At 40.0% G+C, this 27,914-nt stretch overlaps 1 protein-coding gene across 1 annotated transcript in view; it reads left to right on the top strand.

The window, feature by feature from the left end:
* cntnap5a (contactin associated protein family member 5a) overlaps positions 1-27,914 on the top strand; it is an 80,748-nt gene that overhangs the window by 39,426 nt on the left and 13,408 nt on the right. Inside the window, exons 9-17 of the mRNA XM_070975718.1 lie at positions 1,756-1,899; positions 2,025-2,184; positions 5,072-5,178; positions 8,395-8,514; positions 14,118-14,318; positions 20,085-20,241; positions 22,018-22,145; positions 23,570-23,740; positions 24,714-24,932. Of these exons, the coding sequence (XP_070831819.1) occupies positions 1,756-1,899; positions 2,025-2,184; positions 5,072-5,178; positions 8,395-8,514; positions 14,118-14,318; positions 20,085-20,241; positions 22,018-22,145; positions 23,570-23,740; positions 24,714-24,932 (1,407 nt within the window). The remainder of the gene's footprint in view (positions 1-1,755; positions 1,900-2,024; positions 2,185-5,071; positions 5,179-8,394; positions 8,515-14,117; positions 14,319-20,084; positions 20,242-22,017; positions 22,146-23,569; positions 23,741-24,713; positions 24,933-27,914) is intronic.

Raw genomic sequence — 27,914 nt, 5'->3', positions numbered from 1 at the left:
AGGTCATAGATGTGAAACAAAAAGCATTCTCTCCGTGTCCTAGATAGGAGTCTGACACTTCAAGCTTGGCCAGCAGCAGGACAGCAAGGAGGTGGTGAGATATATACCGTATGAGCTGAATGGGGGGGGGGGACTCCCACTGATGCTCACCAGCAGTCCCTCGTGGCTGCGCTGCTTATTCCATGAAACAGTCAATGGGGTGGAGAAAAAATGCCAATGGCATTCACAGTCTGCTGGGATAAAAGGTTGTGCTGTAAGCAAAAGGCATCATTGGATTGCAAGGCAAATTTTCTCTTTTCCCAAGAGGCTGGACACATCTGATTTTAGACTAACTAAAGCAACTCCCAGTGTGCACTCTGCATGACCATCGCATCCCCTCTGAGATCCCACACCACAGCACACCAGAGCCTGGATGCTAATTTAGTCCAGCACAGTCAGAATGGAGGCGTGGATCAGTAATTTCCATGCACAGCTGCCATTGTGGCATCGTCCTCTTGAAGGCTACAGCTCTGAGATGAGCTGTCACCGTGATTTGAAAGAAATGATTTGCAGATAAAGCTGAGTTGGCTCATCTTTTGGGGATTTTAATAGATTTTTGAACAACTGAATGGGTTTAAACTGATTTACAAGTGATTCTTATTCCCAGCTATCAAATTATTGGGTTAAGCAAATGGTCAGGTTTCTGCTATTTTAGCAGAAGGGGAGTTATGGCACCATTTATAATGAGAATATCTGAGCCACTGTCATACCTTTTATTCAGAGACCAGACAGGAATTTTGTCCAATGTCTGTACTTTAAGTGTGTCTCACATCTAAAAAAAAAAAAAAAAGCCAACTCACAGTACATCTTCTACATCCTACTCTTAATGGACCCTTATCCCAACATAGCTTCCACACAGTCCAGGTGTGTTGGAGGACGTATTCTGTTCCATTAAAAAGTAGTAAAAGTATTAGAAAAGTAGTAATACTGTGATATAAAACATACTCCACTACAAAAAAACATTGTGCATTCTATTTTTTAAAGTATTATCTTATAAAGGTATTTAAGTGTCAAAGGGTGTATAATATGCAAGCAAAAATCGCTCCTTGTTAGTTTTTTTTATCACTGAGGGATAAACATTGGAATGTTGCAGTTGGTACAAACTTATATACTGTTGTGTCAATTATTTAATGATTGACTATAGCTGTCAAAAAACTGCAGTGAAGTTAAAAGTACAATAATTCCCTCTGAGGTGTTCTGAGGTGTTCAGTGTAGAAGTGCAGTACAGTGCGTACTGTATGTTGCTTTGCACCACTCACTTCACAGTATTTGTTCACACTAATTAACAGATATGAATAAGCTGACATTCGAGTCATTCTTCCTCATTTTCACATTAATTTCATCGAAATGATAAAATGTGCTGCTCCGTGACTCATCTCGTCTCTCGTCTCGTGTGTCTGGGGGGAGTGCTGAGAGGAAATTTGGGGGTTTGACGCCAGTATTGGCAGCTATTCCAAAATTAAAAGTGTGTCTTTAACTAATCCCAAACACAGCTGAAATGAATAATGAATGACCATGTTCTTCTGTGGCCACTGTTTGTGGCTGCTGAGAAAACTATGACTATATCACACTCTGATGAAGCAGAATGCAGCAGCAGAAAACCCTCACGGCCTCCAGGTCTGCAGGAAAATGGACATAGCAGATATCTCCTTCTGTGCTGCACACCATTAAACTGTCATTTCTCTTCAAGCCTTCACATGAAATGTTCTTCTTTAGGTCACAGGGTCAACGATGGTCTGTGGCACTCTGTGAGTCTCGACGCCAGGAATCTACAGATCACTTTGACTGTGGACAATGAGCCGTCCTCCACAATTGAACTGTGGGACCAACTGGAATCAAGAGGCAACTTTTATTTTGGAGGTTAGTAGTCAGGTTAAAATACATGAATTCTTTCTCTTTTACACACACTGTAACAGAAGATTTCTTGAAAGTTTCATAGTGCTTGTACTTTACAACTAAAGGTGGCATCATGTGTTTCCATCCAGGCTGTCCCACCATGGACTGTCAGCACCTGACTCTGGCCTTCCAGGGCTGCATGCGGCTCATATTCATCAACAGGCAGCCGATGAATCTCAATCATATACGACAAGGGTTGCTGGGCAATTATAATGAGCTCCAGTTTGACACCTGCAATATAAGAGACAGGTAAAGTAGTTAGAATTTCTGATTTACACTTTTATTAATTAGAGGACAGTTCTCACAGAGATCTTACAGAAAACTTTGACAGTCAACAGTCAAAATGTTTCAAATGTGAAAGTCTGTAAAACGTTATCCAAGCTGACAGCACAGAGTTATTCATGCCCACATTGTTAATTTGTAGATGGCAGTGTGTTGTCTGCAGAGCTGCCTGAAAGTCACTGACATCTTGTCCTATAGAGGCAAACACGCTGACAGAATCATCCAATTAAATTGCAACAGAAACTCAGCAACACCTTTTCTGGCAGAGGACTATGCTAACAAGCTGCTCCCTACTGGCCTGTGTGGCATCCCTCCCTGTCCCTGTCCCTCATTACCCTGCACAGCTGTGGGCCCTGTGAACAGGATTGGCAGACCTATGAGCTCAATGAATGTCTGCATGTGGCTTGGAACATTTAGAGAAACAAGACAAACATGCAAACTGAAGTTTTTTTTACCTTGTATTTACCCCGAGGAGAATTCCTCCTCTGACAGATTTTAAACTGTCTGCTTTCTAGTCCAGATTGTCCATTGTCAGAGGATATGCAAACACAACAGTGCTGCCAGTCTGTTGTGTCAGTGGGTGAAGGGAAGCACTGTAGGATGTGACAGAACAATGAAATGAGATGTTTTCTTCTCCTAAACTGAAATGAAAACATCTTTTACATGTATAAGTGTTGTTTTTTTCTGATGGATGGGTGCATGAGTGGTGTGGGAATTGGTGGTGTGAATTGCTCCTGGTGAACTTCTCTGATAGTTTAAAAGACATTTCTAGACAGTTTGATCTTATTAAGAAAAATCCTTGAAGCTATATTGATCACTTTTTGGCCACTAGGGAGCAGAAGAACTCAACAAGCTGACAGTTCTGAAGCGTCAAGTACATATTTACAGCACAGGCAGGGTTTAAATCTGCATTAGCTGATTTTTTCATAATTTTTGAGGGTGTAGGGGGTTGTTTACCTTCATATGGTTTTACAAAGTGTTCCTGAGTCCGAGCAGTGATATCCTTTATGCAATCATGTGTTCACAAAGTGGTGAACCTCTCTCCATCCTTGCTTGTGACTGAGCCTTTCCAGGATGCCCCTTTCATACCCAATCATGATCACCTGTTACCAATGAACCTGTTTACCTGTAGAATGCTCCAAACAGGTGTTTCCTGCTTTCTTCACCAGACAGAAGCTAACTTTGCTTGTGTGTTGAGTGGTGCTGACCAAGTAGAGTACAGTGGGTTCAGCACAGCTGTCTGCTGCTGCTGCTGCTGCTGCTGCTGCTGCTGCTGCTGCTGCTGGAAACAAGGTTGATAGGAACAGTGAATAAGTCAGAACACCAAACCAAACAATAAGAGCTTAAAAAGCTCTGACTCTGCTCTGAAAAGTTTACTGTTAAAGCGAAACGTTATGTGAAATGTTAACATTTAAATGTATTTTGTTTGTATTATGTTAATAGTCTCTGTATAATGTATTTTGTAAAAAAGAGGTGAGCAAAGTTTATGATGTGTCCTACAAATGAGACAAGCATCTGCTTGCATTATGCAGTCTGCGTACACACAGCAACAGAGAAATGTCTGTAGAGCTAAAATGAAATTTGTGAGTGGGTGACATCCTCGCTTTCTTCTTCTTGGTGTGACATTGATGTCTTTTTAGCGTCCTGTGCTGTAATCTGTTGTGAGGACTTGACACGTGAGGCTGCTCAGCTTTGCAAATGTTTATTGCATTGATGTTAATTTTAATTTCACTTACTGTGGCTCAGTTAACGACCCCTGAGTAAGAGAAAATTAACTTTTTCATCTCTTTTTCTCAGTGTCTGATTAAACTTGTGACTCAGTTGATGGTCAGTGTGCAGTTAGGTGTGCTGGCTACTGTAAATCTATGACCTGTAAGGGAACCCATGAACACAACAGAAAATAGCTTGATGGTAATTAAACCAGTGGCTGCAACCTTATCCTTGTTGCGGCTGGCCCGCTCCGCTGCAGTTAATAGGTGAGAGATGAAAGTGTATGAAATTATAGATGCATGCTCGAAAGGCTGGCAATTATGTGAAACTGAAGGAGGCTTGAGGAAGGGACTATTAATCAGAAGAGTGTGGTTTGAAATTTCTGTGAAGCGCTCATTGTGTCAAAATCCCATTAACAGGCATTCTAGTCTGAAGGTGACAGTAAAGCTTTTATTTTTAGAGAAACACCTCAACGTGTCAGCCTTTTTAAATTCAGACAAGGGCACGCTATGAGACACTATCATTTCACAGTTGTTTGGGATTTTTAATGAAACATGAATAAACAGCAAATTAGTCTATTGGGTGAGTTCCAAAGCGGCTGTTCATAATTGCATACAAAAGAATAAAGAGAACAGTGAGCAGGGGTCTTGCTTGCCTGATAAATAAAAGATCAGGTTTGCAAACACTAACAAAAGAAGTATCTCTATTGGTACCTAATACAAATGCAAAAAGGTTTGTATGATGTTTTGTTTTGCTGCCAAGGAATTGGGATTGTTTTGTGCCGCTCCGAAGATTAAAGTGTATTAGAAGTAAACTGGAGCTGAAAGAATATTTCGATTTGTCAGCATAATAGGCAGCTATTTGCAACTATTTTGCTAATCAATTTTCAGGTTCCAGCTTTTGAAATGTGATCATTTGCCTCTCTTCTCTTTAATATCATCGGAAATAAAAACGTTTTTTCAGTTTCAGATCGCTTCCCAGACAGAGAAAGCATTCATGTTATTTTTTATAACCTCTGATGTTCTACTGACAAAACAATTATTTGATTAATTGAGAAGGTAATGACAAGGTTGATCAATAGTGAAACCAATCTCCTGATAGTAACCAGTTTTTTTCTGTTGTTTTGCTGTGTTTATTTTGTCAGATGCCTTCCCAACTTGTGTGAGCATGGAGGCCGCTGTTCCCAGACCTGGAGCTCCTTCTCCTGCGACTGCTCAGGAACAGGATACTCTGGAGCGACCTGTCACAACTGTGAGCAGTTCATCTCACTTTCATTTCTTCACCTAGCCTCAAACCTGCTATTACACCCTCTGCTCCTCCCCACATATTCAGGGTCTACTGAGCTGTGTCATTTGATTCAGCACACACACCTGTCTTGCACCTAGTTTTCTTCACTTTGTACAACTGAGCGAAAACTTGCCCTTCCTCAACCTGACATGACCTCACAATCATCACCTCCAGATTTCTGAGAATCTGTTTTTTTTTTTTTTTTTTTGCTATATCCTTAAATAGCTTTAGAGCTGCTGTCTTTAGACTGACTACATGTAGCTGTGTTTCCTTGCGGGTGTCATTTTTTGACATCCTCCAACATTGCCTTGATATTTGTTGTGGAGACGGCTCTTGGAAACTGTGTGAAATTCTGCTGCCCCAGAATACTGATTTCTTAGACGAACGCAGTTTTCTTTGCATGTTGGAGGATGCATGACAGATAAGAGCAACTACTGAATTAAAAATATTCTAATTTAACTTCCATAAACACAGAAAATCAACTTTTTCCATCTACAGCTCCGACTTGTAACTGGAGCATTTGAAACCCATCACATATTGAGTGCTGGCTGAGGTACAAGCAACACTCTGTATGTAAAGTGTGGAGGGTGGTGTCTTATTTACCTTTCAGAACTGCAAGAAAAACTACAAACATACACAAACAAGAAACATGTCAGGAATGGATTAAACAGTGTGTGTTTCTACTCTGCTGTGAGATGCTAAGACTTGCTGCCTACAGTTTAACCTAACTCAGGACTTTATTCTAGATCATTTTATGAGGTTATGTAAAAATAATGACAATAAATAAATAAATAAAGTGCAATAGCACATTCGCTGATTAGTATTTCCCCACAGCTGTGAAGCTAGCCCTGCATGCTGCCATATCACAGCACAATATAATAATAATAAAAATGATAACACAGTTTATTTGTATAGCACTTATGAAAATCAGCATTACAAAGTGTTCTACAGAAAAAAACACAATAAAATACACAGTAATGTATGAATAAACAGGCAGGCATGAGGAACAAAAGAGGTCTAAAACTTCAAAACAATGGATGAATAAAAACCATAAATAAAACATCAAGGATAAAATGTAAAAAGAGTGGTGGGTGAATTAAAACTTAAAATAGAGCAGTGAAAGTGCTCTGCAACATTCAGAATAAAGTACAGTGTAACTCAATAGTTAAGAATAGAAAGTAAAGCTAACAATGTAAAGAAAAAAACTGTACGAAAGCTTTGAATAAAATAAGTCTTGTGTGTAGTCTTGACAGCCATGGAGCCCCTTAAGTCTTTAAGTGAGAGTGGAACAGTCAGCAGGTTGATGTCTGAGGTTTCAGGCTGGCACTCGTTGGTAGAGACGCAGCAGTTCAGATAGTCTGGGGCCAGGCCATGGAGAGATTTAAACGTAATAAGTAAAATCTTAAAATCAATCCTAAAACAAATGAGCAGCCAGTGTAAGGCCATTAAAGCTGAAGGAATGTGTTCTCTCTCCTTGGTTTTTGTTAGGAGTCAGACGTCTATTCATTGATTTCTGACCTGTTGAAAGACCATTACAATAGTCCAACTGTGAGGAAATAAAAGCATGAATGATTGCAGCAACATTTTCTATATTCCTCAGATGGTCGTAGCATGAAAGAATGACGTTGGTGTGTCCGTCAACGTGAGGTTAGTGTCAAAGCGCACAGTCAGGTTCCTGACATTTGGCTTAACATTAATTGGTAAGGGGCCAAGAGAGGACTGGATACTGGGATGTAGATTGTTAGGACCAAGGATCTCAAAGGTAAAGAGTAAGACTTTTTTGAAATGTCAGTAGGCTTTGCTGGGAGATAGCTGTGTGTCATCAGCAGAACAGTGGAATGAAATTTTGTGTCAGTGTGTAATTTGGCCAAGTGAGAGCATGTGTAGGAGAATAACATTTCTCAGCATCAACTAGGGCTGTTAAAATTAAAATAAAATTTTAGTATTCCCTCTGAAAAGCCACATGGTTTTGAACCATTAGAATATCTGTTTTTGTACATTATGACTATAAAAGGGAAAACCACAACGAGACATACAACCTGTATATTATTTTAACATAAACGTCTTTTAAAAGATGCACATACATACACATCCCAAAGTGAACAAAGAAAAGAATGACCTGTACTGTCTTTTTGAATTATTTGCTCATTTCACCTTGACCTACATTTGATTCTCAATCATTGACTGCGATGTCACTCATTATCTGATTATGGACTGTTATTTCCCATGTTTTTGTGTCCAAGTGACTGATGATGACAAAGGTTTTTGAAGTTTTTCCATATTTAGCTGTGGTGCTGCAGCCAACAGCCAAGAAACGGCTGCAGTGTAATCCCTCCTCATCAGTGTACGTCAGTTAAAGTGTTTTTGCCACTGACAGGCTCAGATTATTTTAAGTGTCTGACAAACATTATGGAAAGGACCCTACCTACATGCATACCTTTTTAAAAGTGTGTGGCCTGTTTTGTTTAACCAGAAACAGCTGGTTTAGCACTGTGGCCAAAGCCACCAGACTGACAAATCAAACATGACAAAAACAAAACAACACTCACCAAAACCTTGTTTCACTGTTCCAACATTCATCACTAACTCTGGTTTGGTTGAAATAAACTCTTAATTGACTGAATCTAAAAAGGAGTGAGAGAGAGAGGGTGACATCAGAGAAGCAGCGGGGGAAACAGCAGGAATTATTCTCTCTGGATATTATGACCAGGGAGACTTAAACATGTAGGACTTCAGCAGATTTTCTGCATTTTCCGTTTCAGACACTTTAATGTGGAGGACCATGTGTCTTTTAAGGAATCAGTAGATGACATTGCATACATTTAGAGATTTAGAGATGTAGAGTTTTAACTGGACAGTAAAAGTTTTGTGATGAATAAATTCTGATCAGGCCTTTGGTAGTCGTATATGTAATTGTAGTATTCAAATAGGATTGTTTGTTGTAGCATAATTTTCATCAGAGCAAAAACTGGATACAGATAGGACAGAAACATATGCCACCAACAGCCACTACTTCACTTCTTTTTTTTTTTTTTAGGATGAAAACAGTAAACTTATAAACAGTTCATAAATAAAGATAGATTTTGTGCAGTCAGATGACTCAGCCAGTGGAAAGCTGTTGGAGCGTGGGCTGATTCTTGGAGGAATAACTGATTTCTGTCCCCACTCTGCTTATTCCAGCCATCTACGAGTCATCCTGTGAGGCCTACAAGCTGATTGGCAGCTCCTCGGGCTTCTACTCCATTGATCCAGATGGGAGTGGTCCCCTGGGGCCCACGCAGGTATACTGCAACATGACAGGTGAGATCATTGTAGTTCACATGCTGTCACCTTTACTCTTTTTTAGTTCCATTGAGATCTGGCAGAAAGCTCAGAGTAAAGAGTCCACTCACGTAGAGATCGCACTGCATCGATCCGTAGCCAGCTATCTGACAGTGAACCGTCCAGTAATAAATCACTAAGGCCACTCATGGCAGTTCCTGAGAGTTTAGAACATATCTGTGAGAAGTCAGTATCTTTTGTAAACATCCATGTGGTTACTGCAGCAGTTCAGTGTCTCAGGGTGCTTTAACGTCTAACCTGCTTGGTTCGATTAACTCGAGCCCTGGTGTGGACCAAACAGCCAGGCTGCGACCGTTTGAAATACAGGATCTCAATCTGTTTTCCCGTTTATGTGTGGCATGAGTTCTAAATGACCAATCACGGTATTTTTGATCCTAAGTTTTAGCATGATTTCAAAAGCTATTAAATCTACTATAGTAGTGAACTACTATGAAATCCATCTGTTGTACAGCAGTTGAGGAAGCCATCCCATAATCTTTTAGTAACCATGGTAACATGGATGTGTATAATACTAATAATCCTTAGAATCAGCTATTTCCTCATGAGCTCTTTGTGACATCAGACAACATACTGTAAATATACACCTGAGATGCATTCAGGTGCTGTCAGTCACTGAAATTTGATGATGCAGGATGACAATCACCGGAACTCTATCTAGTGTTTATTTAACTTCATGTTCACTCCTCTAGGTTTGTTTGTGCAAAGCCAGACCAGACCTAGATCAGATCTAAAATGCAATTCCCTTGGTCCAGACCAAATGTACCGAACTACAGATGTGAAAGCACCCTTAGATAGTAATTTCAGCCATTATTGGGTTGTAAACTCTCCTGTCTTGAACTTTCATTAAAAGGGAAAGTTATCATAGCGCCCCCATCAAATAATAGCCAAAAAGCATCTTGTGCTTTTCACATTTCACTGAAATCATTAGAAGCTTCTCAAATAAAAAAGTATCATGGCAAGATTACAATTTAACAAGCTTACAAGCGTAAAGCCCCACTAGTGGCCTCTAGAGGCTGTAATTTCCATTAGAGGACAGGGTCATTAAAGCCAAAAGGTTTAATCCCTTTGGTAGCACTATTATGCTCAGTAAATTTCATGGTGGTCTTCCATTAAATTATGAGAGGTTTTGTGTGCAAGGCTGACATTTTGAACTGCGGGTGAAAAGTGTCCAGAATGGAAAATATCTCTCAATATATTCCGCAGCAACCTGCATATTACATTTATATTTTCTGGTGTGCAACTTGTGAATTTGACCTGATTGTCATGCAAAAGTCAGGGTTGTAGCAACTAGAAGAATTCATCCCCTGAAGACCATGAATATCCACATCAGATTTCAGAAATTTGCCCATTTCTTAAATACCATATTGTGATATTTATGTCTTGCTCAGGGAGAAACAATTGACCTCTTTCTGAAGAAAAGTTAAGGGCAAGGAGTCAATAACATCATTACAGAACATGCTCTGGGCAGCACAAATACCCATGCTAAATGAGTTTCGGAGATGATAGGACTTATATTCCCATGTAAGCTTTAATTATTTACAGTATACAATTATAAGCTGGCAGTTGGATGTGTGTAATTAGTTTTATGTCAATAGTGTAGAAGCAATGGTCTTTTGAAACTTGGGCCTTTCATGTTATCGTCCCATCAGACCTGTTTTATCACTGTGATCTGCTGATGCCAAGAACACATGCTCTGTGTCCCCTGAACTGTCACCTGAGATATGACATTTGACAGACAGGGAGAGGGACACAACGTGATCCACAGTCCTCATGACAAAACATATTCAGTGAAGTTCTGACGCTGTCGAGGCAGTATTCATGACTGAGCTGTCACAACTTCCTCACTTACTTTGTCCTTTGCAAGGTTAACATAGCGGTGATGTTACAGAGGCGAGCGCTGTCACCTCTTGCTGTCTGCTTCTGACATTTTGTGTTTTCAGTCTTCCCCACGCAAATCTGAATCATTCAGCAGCAGATATACCTCAACTTGACCTCAATTAAGGAGTCTATTAGAAATGTAAATAACTCTAAGCCTGACAACCTGATGTGAATAATCAGAAGGTGGAGAGGGATTTTCTCCAACACAGAGTAAACAGGAACTCATATTGAAAACAGAGTGGGAATGGAAATAGGAGAGACTCCTCAACTGATTTCATTTTACAACCTCTTGACTACCTTTTGTATGCAAATGTTTATGAAATCACTCAAATTCAAGTGTCTCATGCTATAAGCAACAAATGCCGACTGTTTGCAAAGCAAGTCATCATCTGCTGTGATGAGATTGTGTCTTGTGGAACTAAGGGGTTTATTTTCAGGATGATGGAGAATTGTTGCTTGGAAACAAGTGCGTTCATTGGGTTTTCAGGCACACAAAACTACAAGGATTTATGAAATGTCACCATCGACACCAATGTTTCAGCCAACAACACAGAATGTCTCACTGACTCGCAAATGAACTTGGCCACGATGTTGAAATGTACAGTAAAATATGGCACACAAATGGGTTATAGCAATTTCTTAGCAACATGATAAAACAGCTACTGTAATATCATTTATTTTTATCAGCTCATTAATCTAATGTTTGCTGTGAACTTTAAAACACTGCTTTGAGCTTGCTTGTTTACCTCTGCAATCTGCATATGATGCTATGGTTTGCCATGTTCTATTGCATAAAAGTCTTTCTGCAGATGTTGGCATGTTGTCTGTGATGGTGGTGCTCTGTATAGCTACAGGGAATGGGAATGTGACTCTTGAATGATACAACGTGTCACCTGTATACCATCACCAAACATCTGTCTAGGTTTTCTCAACCTGGCCAGTTTGCTGTCACTCAGTTAAACTTCAACGTGGTCGGTAAACACTGTCGTAAAGTTAAGTGTATCAGCCAATGACACAACCAGGAAGCAAACAAAAATCATGCTGAGGAGCTGCAAGTGCAGGAGTTAAAGACAGACAGCATATATGTGTGACTACAACTTCAACATATTCTCACTTTTAGATAGATGGGGGAGGTGATGCTCCTTTTCCTCTGTCAAGACCTTCTCTTTATATGGGCATTTGTCTTTAATGCGACTTCATATGTTTCGAAAGATGATCGATTGGCAGATGACCGACACAAACGGTGACAGATGCCATCCTCCAAAAATGACACATTTTCGATTTTTGGTGGCAATTTCCATTCCCTATTGCCTGAAATACTTCAAATTGCTAATTATGTGGCTGTATGTTTTTGGGTTGCCATTCGTCGCATTCTCAGGAAAGAGATGTATCCCCAGAACACCATGAGGGAATTTCTTCAAATTTGGCACGAATGTTTACTTCAAATCAAAGATGAACTGATTAGATGTTATAACTTCCATTTTGCCTATTAAATTCCTTAAAGTCTTCATATATATATATATATATATATATATATATATATATATATATATATATATATGAGTCTAGGGCTGGGCGATATGGCTGAAAACTCTATTGCGATATAAGTGTTTTATATTGGTCGATATCGATAATTATTGATATTTTTTATGACCTATTTAAAATAAGGACCAGGAGAAAAATACATTCAATTTAAACATTTTTATTTTAAGTTTAACCTTCCTCTGATTATAATCCCCTCAGCTATCAAGGCAGAAAGGAAAGGAAATGTCAACACAACCATGGAAAACACTCAAATAATAAATGTAAAAAAAAATAGTGTAAAAATGTAAACAGAGAGACACCTGAGAACTTTTTTTCTGCAGGTTTAGTGCTGGAAGTTCACAAGCTGATTCACCTTCTGCTGAATAAAATGTTTTCAGATATGTGCAGTGTTTTGTAAACATAGCAGAAACTGAGGTAGACTTGACATCTGTAACATACAAACAAACAAACAAACATGATAGACAGCACAGTAACACTGACTGAACTATAAAACCAGCCTAGACATATGAACAACTTTAGTCACTCTTCTTACTCTAAACATAAATGAACTATTCAATTATATTTTTATTGCAAGTGTGTTAAAGAAAAAAAAAAGCACGAGTAAGAGATGTTTATAACCTGGCTTCTCCTCAGTGCTCAGTGAAGCATGTCTTTAGCTATATGATATGCCGCTGCCTCCGTTATGTCTTTGTGCCTTTTAGATGATTTGTCATCAGGCACTGAAGCAGATACCTCTGCATGGTGGTCAGCTGTTTGTGCGGTGGGGCTGCGGTTGGCGGACGTTGGCGAATACGGCTGCGCTCCAAAGAGTGAGCGCGGCTAAGGTGGTTAAATAAGTTTGTGGTATTACCGGTTTTGGTGGGGACGAAAGTCTTGCATAAGTTACAGACCACATTGGTCTGACTACGGTCCGACTTATAAAATCCAAAAAACTGCTATAGTGGCGAGCTGACTTTCCCTGTTCTATCGACGACATGGTGCAACCGAACTTGATAATGTTACATGATTGGCGTGTTAGCGTGTCTCTCTCACTGATTAGCGATTACTCCCTATGTTGCTTGGTTACCTGAGAGCGAATGCCTTTGTTCATGCAACCAACCTCGCTTCGCAACTTCAGGTTTTTTTTTATCTTTATCGAACGCATTTTATATTGATATTGATGAAGTGTCTATCGTGAGACATATCGCTATCGTTTTATCAGCCCAGCCCTATATGAGTGTGGAAGGACATGGATGTAATGGATGCAGCTTCACTGCTTGGCAGAGGCATACATCCACAAGACAGTTAGGTTAGTATGCTCATACAAAATGAATGTAATTGTAATTGCTGAAATGTAGTATTATAACATGATTTTGGAAAACATTCGGGCTGGCACCAGGCCCTCCTGCTGCCTGAACAAATCGCACACCAAATGAGAGGAAGCCTCAAAGCGACTCCTTCATGACTCCTCTTGCTTTCTCTCACACAGGATGAAGTCTGAATATCAGGCTTTTTTCCAGAGCCCAAAGCACTGTTTGTGTGATGAAGGCACACGCATACACACACACACACACACACACACACACACACACACACACACACACACACACACCCCGCTCCAAAATCAAAAAACACCTTTCATGTAGTCAAGGTAGAGTTTTGCCTTACTTTGCTCTTCATTTTCACATCTATGACAAATTGAAATGTTATCAGGCTCACCATTGTTGCCTTCATCATGGTTGGATTGTATTGAAGTGGTACAGTGCAGTGATTCTCAATTAATGAGTAGCAGATCAACCAAGTGTATTAATCACTGACCATAATTACTGATTTGGCTTTTTAAATGTGTAAATGTATCTCCTGAACGTTTTCAAAAAGATTTCGTGGGTGTTGAGGAGAAATGACCCCAGCCCCCGCGGTGGGTAATGTCCCAGCAGGCCTGATCATACCATGCATCGACTGCAGAATCTCACTGCAAACCAAATTGAAAAGTTAACACCCCTGATATATTTAGAGAAGGCGTTCGCTAACAGGCTGACCTTTAACATGTTTTTTCTTTGTTAAGGAAAAGCTGTGGATGAGATCGTGCTAACAATCTAACATGTATTTCGAGGCGTTTGCAGTGAGTTCATGCTAACAGGTGGACTTATTTCTTTTAGAGGAGAAGGTGTGGACGGTGTTGACGCACAACAGCACAGCTCCAGTTACAGTCCAAGGCTCCTCTCTTCACAAACCTCACATTATGAACTTCAACTACAGCGCCTCAGCTGAACAGCTTCAAGCCATCGTCTCAGGGTCAGAGCAGTGCCAACAGGAAGTGGTTTACAACTGCAAGAAGTCCCGTCTCTTTAATACAAAAGGTGAGTCTTCTTTTCCTCGTGGGTGCAGGTGTCCAGATGGTCTCAGAGAGTGGGAGGGGAGTCAGCAAAGGTTGAAAGTCACAATGAAACAGAAATTAGAATGTCTTAATCTCCTCTAATGAAGATGTTGCTCCGCAAGCTGCTGCAGGCTCAAGCGAACAGTCAGTTCATTCAGGGTTTATAAGGTGGACGGGGTTCACTGGTCTTTTTTAAATCCACGTATCTTTGGATATTGACACCTTTTTTGTTATTTTAGCTGTTTGCCAAATCGTACCATTAGATAATGAATATGTTCTTAAAGTCAGTCAGTATGAGCAATTGACTCAAAAGCTGTTTTATCCTTCCTTCATTATTTCTTTATCAAGATCTGGGTTAATATTAAAGGCTAAAGGTCTGGAGTTGATTCCAAGTGTGGCATTAGCAATAGCCTTGATAAAAGAACATCTAAAACTAGCAGCATGAAAATGGATAGATGAAATTAAGAACCTGCACGAGAATGATGGGAAGAAAAATGTATGGAGAAGGCTTGGAAAGGCTCATGATCTGAAGTGTACCTGTGGAGGCAATGTGATGGCATGGGCGTGCATGGCTTCCAATGGCACTGTGTCGCTACTGACGATATGACAGAAGACTGATTCTGTCTGCTCAGGTTCAGCCAAATCCAGCAAGGTTGATTGTATGGTGCTTCACAGGTCAGATTGACAGTGACTAAAAACAGACTGCAAATGCAACCCAGGAGTTTTTTAAGGCAAAGAAGTGGAATATTCTGCCATGACCGAGTCAGTCACCTGATATCAACACAATGGAGCGTGCATGTCACTTGCTGAAGATACTAAAGGCATAAAGACCTACGAACAAACAACAATGCATTGGCTCTGATGGCTGATCTGACAGGTGCTCTTTGGAGGTGCAGGGAGAAGTGTAAAGAACACGATCCAAGGAAGTCTTACCTCTTATTCACAGGTGCAGACACCCAAACCAAGGCACTCCATCTTCAGGTGAAAGATTGAATGTATTTCTTCAGCGTACACGCAAACAAACGGACCTTTGAGTAGCGACTCAAGGCTTAAGAATTGCCTTGATTTTTGTTTGTCTTGATCATGTAATATGAGGCAATGCGTCCTGAATCATGTTTATTATTAAAAATGGACATTTTCTTTAGGATTGTGCTCATTTGTTCAAGTAAATTTAAGCCCCTGAAAATAGGGCACAGTGCATTAAACATTCCAGGTAATATTTTGGTTGAACCCCTCAAATTAAAGATGAGGGTCTGCCCTTCAGTTGCACCTTGAATGCCAACATTGCACAATGGTTTTCCAATACTGGAAACCATTGTGCAATGTTCTACTGAGAATGTAGTCTCACACGTGTTTGACTAGCCAGTGAAGTGCCTTGCCAGATGAGGTTGCCTTGTGTCCTTGTTTAAGTTTTTTTGCTGGGCAACCCTGCAGTGTCTTTTCGTTTGTTTTTTGGCAGAGCCTTCTGTATTGGCACCCCCACTGTGTTGCAGGACTGGCCTCATTCAGATGAATGAAAGGCCTTCACTTTTCAGGGCTGAAGTCTAAGTCATGGCTTCAGTGTGGATGTTGTGTGTCTTGAATGTTCTGTACTTTGCAGCATCAGGGGAGTGTTTGCTGTTACATTGTGAATTGAAAGTCAGACAGTCTGTGCTTTGTCACATTGAGAGCTGCTGCCCCTTCGACACCCTGCCTTCTGCTTCTCTCATCTTGTTATGCTTTCACAATAACTTGAAGGGCGGTCTGCAGTCTTTTTGCGTGCGTTCATCTTGAACTGCTCTGGCACCTATGGTGGCCCAAACAACATTTGCTCTTAAAGTGATGAAACATTCATGAAGTCCCAGATTCCACTATTCCCTGGGTGGCATGCATGTGAAAACAAACAAGTTCATTATCACACCAGACATCAAAGAGAGACAGAAAACAGGCAATTTTATAGCTGCATGAACACAGTCTGAATGTTTTGATGGTGGCCTTTGTTGTTTGAGCCAAGACAACTATTGTGGAAGAAGGTAAATGTCTCTTTGCATCTCACTTTTCTGAGCACATACATACAAATAATATGACTTTTGACAACAGACATACTTTACAGCATATTCAGATTAATTATTTAACAAAATTGTGCTTACCGTGCTAATTTACAGGGATAAAAACAACAAGCACAGCTGTTTGAAGCCTACTGGGATCACAGATGCAGGCATGTGCCAAGAACTTGTGAAGTTCACCTCCAGTTGTGGAGTCGTATAGCACGTCCCCTCTCTGTCATCTTCCCTGTTAGTCCCTGCTCTGCTGTTACTGTCACTTATGACACAGATGTTCAGTCATTTACTCTGCTTGTAATGGTGTTCGACTGTGGTCTAATTTGCATTATTAAAGGCTTGTTTTTTTCCTGATTTAACACCAATAATGAAGTTTGCTGAGAGGAGAACTGATAACTCTGGCTCTGGCACAGTGACATTCACAGCAGCAATTTAATGCTCCTCTTCAGTCTTCTTTCACATTCTTATTTTTATCAAGCAATATTTAGATTTTGTCAGTTTTGATACATTTGTTCAGGTACTGAACAGGCAACTTGGCATTTAGAAAACCCTCAGCAAAGCTTCCACCACACTTGTCTTTGTCCATCTGAGCAGTCTGGTTGGTTGTAGGTCATGCAAACCAAGAGCTAGATGGCGTCTCAGAATGATGATGTTAGCCTATTCAGCCAGTAGCTGCTGGGATCTTTTGTATTTTTTTTTCTTTTTATTAAAGAGAGCACTCTGGGGCTCTGAACACACTCATTGTTTGAGATTGATGAAATACCGATTTTTGAAGACAACCAGCATGGAGTTTCAAAGCACCAGAGTATTCCTCTGGCACCGTTTGCTGTTTGTTCTCAACTCTGTTGCACTGTAGACAGACGCGTCATGGCCATTAGAGCGGGGGGGGGGGGGGGGGGGGGGGGTGTTTACATGTCCAGATTTGCTGCAGATCTGGAATTTCTGTATTTTTTTTTTATTTTACATTTTAGTACTACTCTTTTCACAACATGTACCTGTGATCATATTACATTATGTTCTTGTAATTATGTCATGACTCACACCTCAAAGTCACACCCCGCCCTTTTTTCTGAAGATACTCGCTTCTTCCAAAAGTTGCAGGATTACATTGCTTCACAACAGCAGCACACAGCACACTGTTGTACATCAGTGCTGGAGAAGATGTAGGCCACAGCTTAATGTTCCTGTTGTGGTTAGTAGAGCATCAATCTTTTTTCAAGTGTATGAAATTGAAATTCATTTGGTTATATGCACTTAATTCATTTGAGAAATATGTTAGTATCCATCAATTCTGTTGTTTAGCTATCTGCAGGCATACTGTAGTTTAGGGATTCGTTTTGGGGTCTTGCAGACAGACTTTAAGGTAGGCATGAAAATCCTATGCTTTGGGGGGGAGCGGGGCTGAATAATGAAGCCAACATCGAGGTGCCAAAATCTGCAGTTCCTCAAATGGCCACTTGAGGCTGGCTCCAAATGTGAGTTAATCCCACAGACCATGAAATGCCCAACATTACAGCATAAATAAATATTTTCACAGCTTGGTCCACAGCCTTCGTAACAAGTGTCCTAGCAGTGAAATTTTCTATAACTCACTCGTTTAGAGTACAGTAAGGCTTGAAGGGGGCCACTGAGCTTCACAAAGGCTCTTCAGAAACCTCTGGGTGACGTCACAGAGACAATTTCCTTGTTTCCTACAGGTTATGGATGCCCCTGACTGTAGACGTAATAAACATTGTAGACTCAAGCAGCTGCTTGTGGGGCTTTAGGAAGCAGTTGTCAAAAATTTGGGTTCCATTTATTTCTGTTAAAGAGAGAGTAAGATGCATTTGTTTTCTTGCTGTGAAAAAGGTCCTGTCAATATTGAGCCAATTTGGGGGAGAGAGTGAGACTCACCTCTCCTTCAGGAAGTATTGATTGTTGCCTTTTCTTATTTGTTTACCTGTTCAGTGTCTGAATAGTGTTTTAAACAAGCAGCAGAATAGGGGAAAAGGGATGTGGTGTGTCTCCAGCGAGAACAAGGACAAGGATAGAGGGTAAAGACAATAAAGCACGCGTTATTTTCAGCCTTTGTAATGCAAATGGTGGTTGTCTGGCCTGTGTTGTTCAAGTCCATGTTATTTCATTTCTTGCCAGTGTTTCACCATTGAATACAAGCAACTTCTGTCCAATTATGGTAAGACTGTGGTGTTAGACTGTTCATCACAGGCCATCAGCTCCTGTTTGGGGAAGATTTCCAAGGCCGTTATCTCCACAAGAGCAGAATTTCACATGGGCAAACAGAGAGAGAGGATGGAGATGGGATATTCTTTGCTGTCTCAGACTCATTTGGTGACTTAGACCAATGTGACATGTATATCCATACACGTCAAAAACCTTGCCTAATGCAGCTTTAATGTATTCTGGCCAAGAAGAAAGCACCATAGCATGTGACACTTGATTATGTATTGTGACATGTAGCTTAATGGGCTTTTCCTTGCTCGTTGGCCTCATCTCCAATGCAGGGTCACGTTGTGTGACAGATGATTGAAGCTGGACCACTTAACCCCATAGTGGAGGTAATGACTTGTGCCTTTATGGCTTCGCTGCAGCCTCATTGACAGTCACAGGCAATGCGTCATGAAATGCCAGCAGAGAATCAAAACAAATGAATTTATGCAATGAAGAAAATAAGCGTTTTAGTTAAAGAACAAAGTGCACAATTCATGAGGAAATTGGGACATTTAAGAGATTAATGGGAAACGCAAACTGTTTTGACCTGAAACCAAACCTATTTTGTGATTTCTTTTAGTTGTTCATTCTTTTCTTTCCCCTCTTCCTTCACCCTGTTTGACTCTATACCTTACTATATTCCTTACTGTATTTATATTTACTTGGGTTTGAGTGCTGTGGAGGTCCCTGTATAGCCCTCAGCTTCCAGCACAGGTATTCTTTTTATTTGCTTGTGTATTAACAGAAACCATACAGATAAACACTGTTACATACGAACAGGCAGAGCACCAGATGTGATGTCTAGCTTGAGTTAACATGCAACATCTGTCCCTGGTTTGGCTTTTAAATCGAAGTTGAAAGAGTCGAACAAATAAATTAATTAAACAAGATCAGATAAGAGGATTGCTAATCATGTGTATGCATCTATATGCACATGTCACACTGACACCGAGGTGTCAGAGAGTGTGTGTTTGAAACATGTGTTTTATGTGTGTGTGTTTATATAGCTGTCTACATGAATATCTTCATGTATCGAGTATATCTTGTATATTGTTCTAAGTGTAATCAAATAGACAAAGTAAGGGTGTTGGAATTGTTTTTTCTCTTTCCTTGTGTTTGAGTACTTGATCTGTTGACTTATGATGATGTTCGAAGTATCTAAACCTGTTTGTGAGGTTGCCTTACTTACCTTCATTCCTCGTTTTATTTGTTTGATTTTATTCTTGTTATTATGTCTCATCTTATGTAAACCTCTCCGCACAGCTGCCTCTGACAGAACAGGATTTCTGTAACGAGCTTATCTATAAATCTCTCATTTTTTCTCTTTTTTTTTCAATGTGCTTCCATTTATACTTTTTTTTTTTTTAAGATAAAGCCAGTGAAGCAAAACAATGTGCAATCCTCCAAATATAACCCATGACCTCGACCTACTTGAGCTTGAGCTCTGGCTCTGGCAGGCATCAGGCCGCAGTGGTCGCTCATTGTCTGGTGTGTTGTTGCAGATGGCAGTCCGATGTCCTGGTGGCTGGACCGGGAAGGAGAGAGACGAAGCTACTGGGGAGGATTCCTGCCTGGAGTTCAGCAGTGCTCCTGCAGCCTGGAGGAGAACTGCGTGGACATGAACTACTTCTGTAACTGCGACGCTGATACAGATGCATGGTACATAATGCAGATGCATACAATTTGGTGTTTCTACTCCGAAAAGAGTCTTTTTTTTTCTAAATATTTTTATTCAAGCAGATTTTGTCCATCCTCTTTTCTATAATTGAGGATAGGTTAGAGAACAATAACAGCTCTCTGTATAGCAGGAGGACTGCTGTATTAGACTTCATTAGTTTTAGTTAGATGTACCTAAGTGGAGTGTGTCTAACCCACACCCATTGTACCCCGCATAGTAAAAAATATATTGCACAGGAAAAATATGTAATATTGCACAAGATAGTTGCACAGATATAATGGAAATTAGCAAATGTTAATTTAAATAATAGAGTATTGTAAAAGAAAGGTTTGTGATGTGAAACAACATCAACACAGTGCTACATTAAATGATGCTGGAGTTAAAAAAAAAAAGAAAAGTACTTTTTATTTGTTAACTTGGTCAGACTGTGTTACACAAACACAAACCTTATTTACCTGAGCAGCTGCCATTAAAGCAAGATATGTATGTGATACAATGATGGACACATCCGTGTAAAACAGATTACTTTCTTATTGACTTACCTGTTTGGACATAGTTCATTCCCTAATGGCTAGGAAATAAGCGTTGGAGGGGTGGGCCCTGGACAGTAGGGGCAGGTGTTTTCAGAGGGGACACCGTCGTAGTTATACGTCATGAGTTCTCAGCTCCACAGGTAATTCCTGCAGGCATCGAATGCATGAAAGGTATTCTGCCATTACACAGATTGTTTTGAGTGTTCACATTGTGTGGGTCACAAGTGATGCTGCTTTCAACTGAAATGATTCAACAGATTATATTTTCACCACCATCATCAGTATCTAGTTATGATTAAATGTCATGTTATTTATCACGACTGGTGCAATAAAGATTGTTTCGGCAACGTGTAATGGAAAATGGATGGCATATCCCATCAGTGCACACTGCCGACACTGACGCTTCAGTCCATTTGTGCCATCTGCCAAGACATAGAGCCTACAGTGCTAGCACAGTAAGACTTATTTGATTGTTGGCAATGTGTTTTTTTTGCCATGCATTTCTATCTTTCTGTATCATCATCATAATTGATCATGATTAATTTGGAATCAACCAGACCATTAGAGTCCAGAAATGATAATAACATCAATGATCGCTCATAATTGCTCTGTGGTACATCCATAAACCACCATAGAATAGATAATCTATAGAAGAACTACAGACACAGAATTTATGATAAATTAGTCAATTCATTGATAAGACTTTTGACAAAAATCTGTTCATAGAAAGTATTACTAAATCGCTAGACCCACATACAGAGCACCAAGATCAGCTGAGAGTCCAGAATCAGTTTAGTGTTTTTCTTCTGCATCCATCTGCATCTATATTCAATAATTTCATATAGCAGCGCTTCCTCTAAAATGATTAATTACAGCCCATACATAACATTACAGTTATGATGGTACAAATCATCTGAATGAAGAAACAAAGGCTGCATTATAGTTTGGTGTATTAGACGTTCTGAGTGTGTTTATTTCGGGTATGTTAATCCACTCCAAAGCTTCTCTCGATTCAGCTCAGTTTGCATATTATCCAGCGGCAGTTGTCTGCATTGTGATAGATTGCTCCCTTTTTAATGTGTTTACTCTGCATTCTGTGTTAATGCAGAAGAATGGATGCCTTTATCTGGACCCCCATAAAGGCATCCAGCCCCGAGGGCTCTGTGTTACTATTTATTTATTTATTTGTTTGTTTATTTATTTATTTATTTTTGTCTGCCATAGGGCTAATGACACAGGAGTCCTCTTCTATAAAGACCACCTACCAGTGAGCCAGATAGTGATTGGAGACACCAACAGAACGGGCTCGCAGGCCATCTACCACATCGGCCCGCTGCGTTGTTATGGAGACAGTAGGTGATCACCTTAGCGTTGAAGCTGTGCCAAATTTGGTTGCAGATGGAGTCCTTGATTCCCGGGCTTAGTGTTGATCAGACACAGACTATTCTCAGATGATGCCTTTATTCCTCATGTGTTTATCCAGGGATAGAGAGTTAAACTTCATCTGTTCTGTTTCAAGTCTGGCAACTGGCTGTATGGACTGTAACCTCTGCAAATCTGCTGGACCTACCAGCAGGACTGTTCTTACTAACTCATGTTGTGCAGCCAGGCAGAGGGGTCAAAATGGGGAGGGAACTCGGAGGGGGGGGGGGCAGAGCTGGACAGCAGCACTGGAACATGAAAGCAGTTGTAGATGTTTACTGCTTCATGTCCCTGACTGAGCTGTGCACACAGAGCAGGGAATTTTTTGCAGCTCATCTGCAGTCAAATGTGGTTGAACTAGCCATGCTTTTGTTTTAAATCCAAGTGGAGATACCAGCATTTCTTAAAGAAAAGAATTATGCACACAACATTTAGAATATTTCCAGAAACAATAAACCTGTGATGTGACCCATTCGATCTGACTGCTTAACAATTTGAAGACAGTAAGACATTCTTATCATAGTCTGGACTGTTATATAATGAGGGTATGAGCATGTGATGAAACAGAACTAATAAAGGTGGGTGCAAATAATTGTGTGGCAATTACTTTGCTGACAGTAGAAAATAGAAATAGACAGTAGAAATGGCTGGGGTAATTTGCATTTAATTTATAAGAACTCTACAAAACTGAAGACTATTATCTTCATGAAATAATATTCTGTTCCTGTAATGAAAACTTCCCAGGCAGTAATATATATTTCTAGTTTATATGATGAAGTGATTTACTTTTTATGATATTTATTTAACCCTGCATGGCATTGAGCTCTTTAAACAGCTCAATGCAAAACTCACCACCACAGAAACAACAGCATTGGTTGCTGGTTGAAGTTTTTAAAATTCTTAAAACAAACTATTAAAACTATGATGTATTTTGATGTTTTCCTGACAGTGGACCTCTTGCTATTCTGCAAATAATGACAGTGCACTTTGAGTGGAGAAGGAAACAGACTGATGTTGTTATACCATTTGGAAAGCTCTTAGGGAGGAGGTTGAGACAGATGATCATCATACAAATTGCGTGAATTTTGACACCAGATACCACAGTTTGCTTCCTGTTTCCTACCAGAAGTCAACATTGGAAACATTGCTGATGGATCAGATGTCATGTTTCATTATCCGCCTTTCTTGTATTTCATCATTGCAAATGTGAGGAAAAGATGCAAGTGAGGGAAATAAAGACACAATTAAGACAAATGAGACTCACCTGATTTTGTCCACAGCCTCCTTCAGTCAGCTCCACTTTCTTTTCATGTTTCCTTTTACTCCTCCCTTCTCTGCTTTCCTTTACTTTCAGAGTCCATATGGAATGCAGCATCTTTCTACCAGGAGTCCTCCTACCTCTACTTCCCCACCCTACAGGCTGAGCTTGCCTCTGATATCTCCTTCTACTTCAAGACTAGTGCTCCTTCAGGAGTGTTTCTGGAGAACCTGGGCCTCAAGGACTTTATCAGAGTGGAGCTCAGCTGTGAGTCAATGCTCAGACCAGAATAAGAGAAGTGCAGCATGCACAAAGTACATGACAAGGACATGAACGCAGAATGCAAAAAAGAAACCGCCATAGACATGAACATCCACAAAACCTGTATATATATATTTTTTCTTTTTTTCCTCTCTCTTCTCAGATGGAAGTGCTAGCTACACTATGGTTGACAGTTTAATTTCCCCAAGAAGCAGGCTGTCAGGGCTGCACAGCGTGATGTAATCCTAATGACACAGTCAACAGCAATGGCATGCTGTCATAGGAGACATTAAAATCATTTCCTTACCAGTGTTGACACTGAAATCCTTATTGAATACACCAGATGGATAAAGAAGCAAGGGTTCATCAGATTACCTTAAACATTTAAAGTAAGAATCAGGAAAAACAAGATAAAATGCTGTACATCCTGGATATCTCCACAAAAGATTGACTCGTTTATTTGAGCACCGATAAAGAAATACACTGTCGTAATAAGGAATTTAGCATTGCAAGAAATGAGCATGTATTTATCAAACAGCTCAAGAAGCAGTGGGTTAGTTTATTTATTATAGGTTTTGAAAAAGGTGTGAAACTGTTGATTACGCTGTGTTGTGTTCACAAATCTGAGGGAGGAGTTCTCCAGATAGTAGGAGCCATTATGTATTACGGCAGCATCAGAGACATTGTGAAATATTGACGAGCTGTCAGCTGAGCCCCTTCATAAATCTATTCAGGTCATCACGCTTTCCCAGTAGCATTGTATCACATTGCATCAGAAAGGGAGGACAAAGAAGACATAAAACACCTAATATCACATTCAGTCTGACCTGGCTGTCGTGTGTGTGTGTGTGTGTGTGTGTGTGTGTGTGTGTGTGTGTGTGTGTGTGTGTGTGTGTGTGTGTGTGTGTGTGTGTGTGTGTGTGTGTGTGTGTGTTTATGCATGCATGCGTGTGTGTTTGTTTCCCCACTGACCTCCCAGCACCCTCTGTGGTGACTTTCTCCTTTGATGTGGGAAACGGTCCGGTGGTCCTGTCCGTGAAGTCCCACCTTCCTCTGAATGACAGACAGTGGCACTACGTGAGGGCAGAGCGCAACGTGAAGGAGGCCTCCCTGCAGGTGGACCAGCTTCCCCTCCGCTTCCTGGAGGCGCCAACTGACGGACACCCTCGCTTACGGCTCAGCAGCCAGCTGTTTGTAGGTAGGCTTGCCATCAGACTAAACATCTCCATGTAAGATGGCAAATTATTTAAACCTATATTAATTGATTTTTTTCAGCAGCAAGTTGTAAACACATTGTCATATTTTCACCTTATTAAGTGGTATGATTAAGAAGTTAGCAATCAGTTGCCTGTTTACACATCTAGTAGTAACAGACTAATGTTAGCAGTTATTGAAAATCGTGTTTCTGGTTGCCTGGTGAATGCAAGTCCCATATTCACTCTCTTTTAGCTCTGTTTTTGGTCTCCACCATGTCCTGAGGGAAATATGTGGCTTTTTATCTGCTAAATGCTCCACTATGTTCACCAGCTAGTCGCTCACTTTGTCTGTTCTGCTTGATATGCAGTTTGTATGCAGTAGAGAGTAGAGAGCTTTTTTATTTTTTACTGAAAACCACTGCCTGCCCATGGAAATAGGGTTGAGGGCATTGAGAGTGAACCAAAACATTAAATCTACGGGCAATTAAAACCAAAACAATAAGCTGACAATAAAACACTTCACAGAGCTGAGGGGGAGCGGAGCTGAGAGCTGGGTGACAGTTCTCTGTGGGTATAGATCTAGGAGCCACACATCTGACATCTCACACATTTTTTTTTTTCCTTTATTAATATAAAAATATTGATTAGTGCGACTTTAAAGGGAAGCTTCAGAGGGTGTCTTAATACCAGACATATGTGCTTTGATTTTGAAAGAGTTATCAGCTGCTGTAATCATTCCTCCTCTCACAACTGGCCTTGAAGTGATTCTTTGGGAGCAGGAAATGGGAGTGCCTGTTTTGTGCCAGAATGCATTGTAAAGTACAGCTGAAGCTATCATGAGGCTTCAGCTGGCAGTGTTAGTCAAATCAAGGGTATCTTCTGACATTGCACTTCTTTTAGTACAAATGTTTCGCTTTGTGCTTTTCTCTTGTGTATGCACAACCACCAGGACAAAGATACTCGATTTGGCTTACTCAGACTACAGAAGTCTCATATTAGCTTTGCTTGAACTTTAAAGTACATTTTTGCACAGAACAAGGACTGTGGATTTTGTCCCATATCTCCTACAAAGCAGTCGCGCTACGAAGGTTTCTCTTCAAAGCCAGCATGGAGAGGAGAAGTGATTACAATAGCACTTTAAAAAACGCACATTTGCCCTCTGAGTATTTTGCTAATATAGACTTGAAAAAATACAAACCTATCCTTTAAGCTACTGTGAAGAACTAATGTATTTTATTATTTTTTTCATTATTGCTGTGACTCAGGAGCAGGGCTGCTCTCTTTCTCCTCTTTCCCCTCTGACATTTTAATGTCTCCTTAATAATACACCATCCTCTGGAGGTGAAAGACACATCATTAAAAAAAGTGTGTTTTTTTCATGTGTTCTCAATTTTAGGCCTCAGTTCATGCACTTAATGGATCATTTACTTTAAGGAATAATTTAAAATAATAATTTGTCAGAAATGACAAATGGAAGCAATAATCCTCTGTGGACCTCAGAAGAACTTGTCATTAGCTGAAGATTTAATTGTTTCATAAGAAGGTACAAAGGTGTCGTTTAATGAAAGTTTAAATGTTTGAAAGTTTTAATGAAAGAAACAAAGTTGATATGAATTTGTGAGTATGTTGGTTAAATAAAGGGCTTTCCCTGACATTTTAAAACTGATGACTAGATTGGAACAGTAGATAATAAAAAGTAGTTTTAATTACCATTTTATAAAATAAGGTGTGTGAATATAACAAAAAATAACAGAAATATTTCATTTGCCAAAGTGCACAGTGCACAAACAGAACCTGGTCAGTAAAAGCTCATACTATAGAAATAATGTACACAATAACATAGCATATATTCAGTCAATCAAACACAATATCATCATGTAAGTTTACTCTAAATCTGTTTTATGCTAAACCTACCTTGAGGTAACCAGACAGGTTCAAAAATAGCATTGTGCTAGTTCCACTTCTGTTGTAGTGGACTACACTGAACTAGATGTTGGATTTCTCACCCACTCCAAATTGGCTTATTACTGTGCAAATGTTTGAAATAAAGAGTAGTTGTACAATATATTAAGCAACACAATATCAATTATTTATTTAACATATTTTTAGTAGATTTTAGTAAACAGTGACAGATAGATCCTGTTGAATTTTACTGTCTAATCTTTCTAACTACACTTAATTACACTAATTGGCTGCAACCCTAAGCAGTATTGAATACCTTCATTCTTATAGTCAGCCTGGACACAGATAGACAGGGTTTCTACTCTCAAAAAATGAGAATGAATGCAGGCAGAAAGCACACTTAGCTTATATGTAGACATTTTACATGTACACAAGGAACAAAGCAACTTGATGCTGTCAGCAGTTTTTTTCTCAGATAAATTATAGCCATAAGAATGTGATATATTTCCATCCAAAGTCATCAGTCTCCCACCTCTATGAAGCCTAAATTAGCAGCTGTCAGCATGCCACAAATGTTTATTACGCCTCCGTGCCAGCGACAGCCACAGGCTGGAGGCATTTGTTTTCGGGTTCGTGAACGCGATATCTCAGGAACGCCGTGAGCGAATTTCTTCAAATTTGGCACAAACGTTTGTGTAGACTCAAGGATGAACTGATTAGTTTTTGGTGCTTAAAAGCCAAAGGTCATTGTGGCCATAGAGAACACGTTTTTGACCATAACTCAAGAATTCATACACGAAATGTGACAACATTTCACACAAATGTCTTAAAGGATGAAATGAAGTGATGACATTTTACATCCAAAAGGTCAAAGGGCCACTTAATATATTTTATTAAATTCCTCCAAAGTCTTGGATGCAAATGCAACTTGACTGGTTGGCAAGGCATTAAGTCTAGACTTATAAATGTTTTCTGTGTTCATCTCACGGTGATGACTCTTGGAAACTTGTCTAGTCCATTACATTGCATATTTAGTGAGGTTTCACACGCTTAAGTGTCTACAGAGTTGCCCTAGATGCAGA

The sequence above is a fragment of the Chaetodon trifascialis genome, chromosome 12 (genome assembly GCF_039877785.1).
Source record: "Chaetodon trifascialis isolate fChaTrf1 chromosome 12, fChaTrf1.hap1, whole genome shotgun sequence".
In the NCBI taxonomy this organism is placed as follows: Eukaryota; Metazoa; Chordata; class Actinopteri; order Chaetodontiformes; family Chaetodontidae; genus Chaetodon; species Chaetodon trifascialis.
Note: the sequence above shows the minus strand (reverse complement) of the source record. Positions and strands in the feature narration are given on the sequence as shown.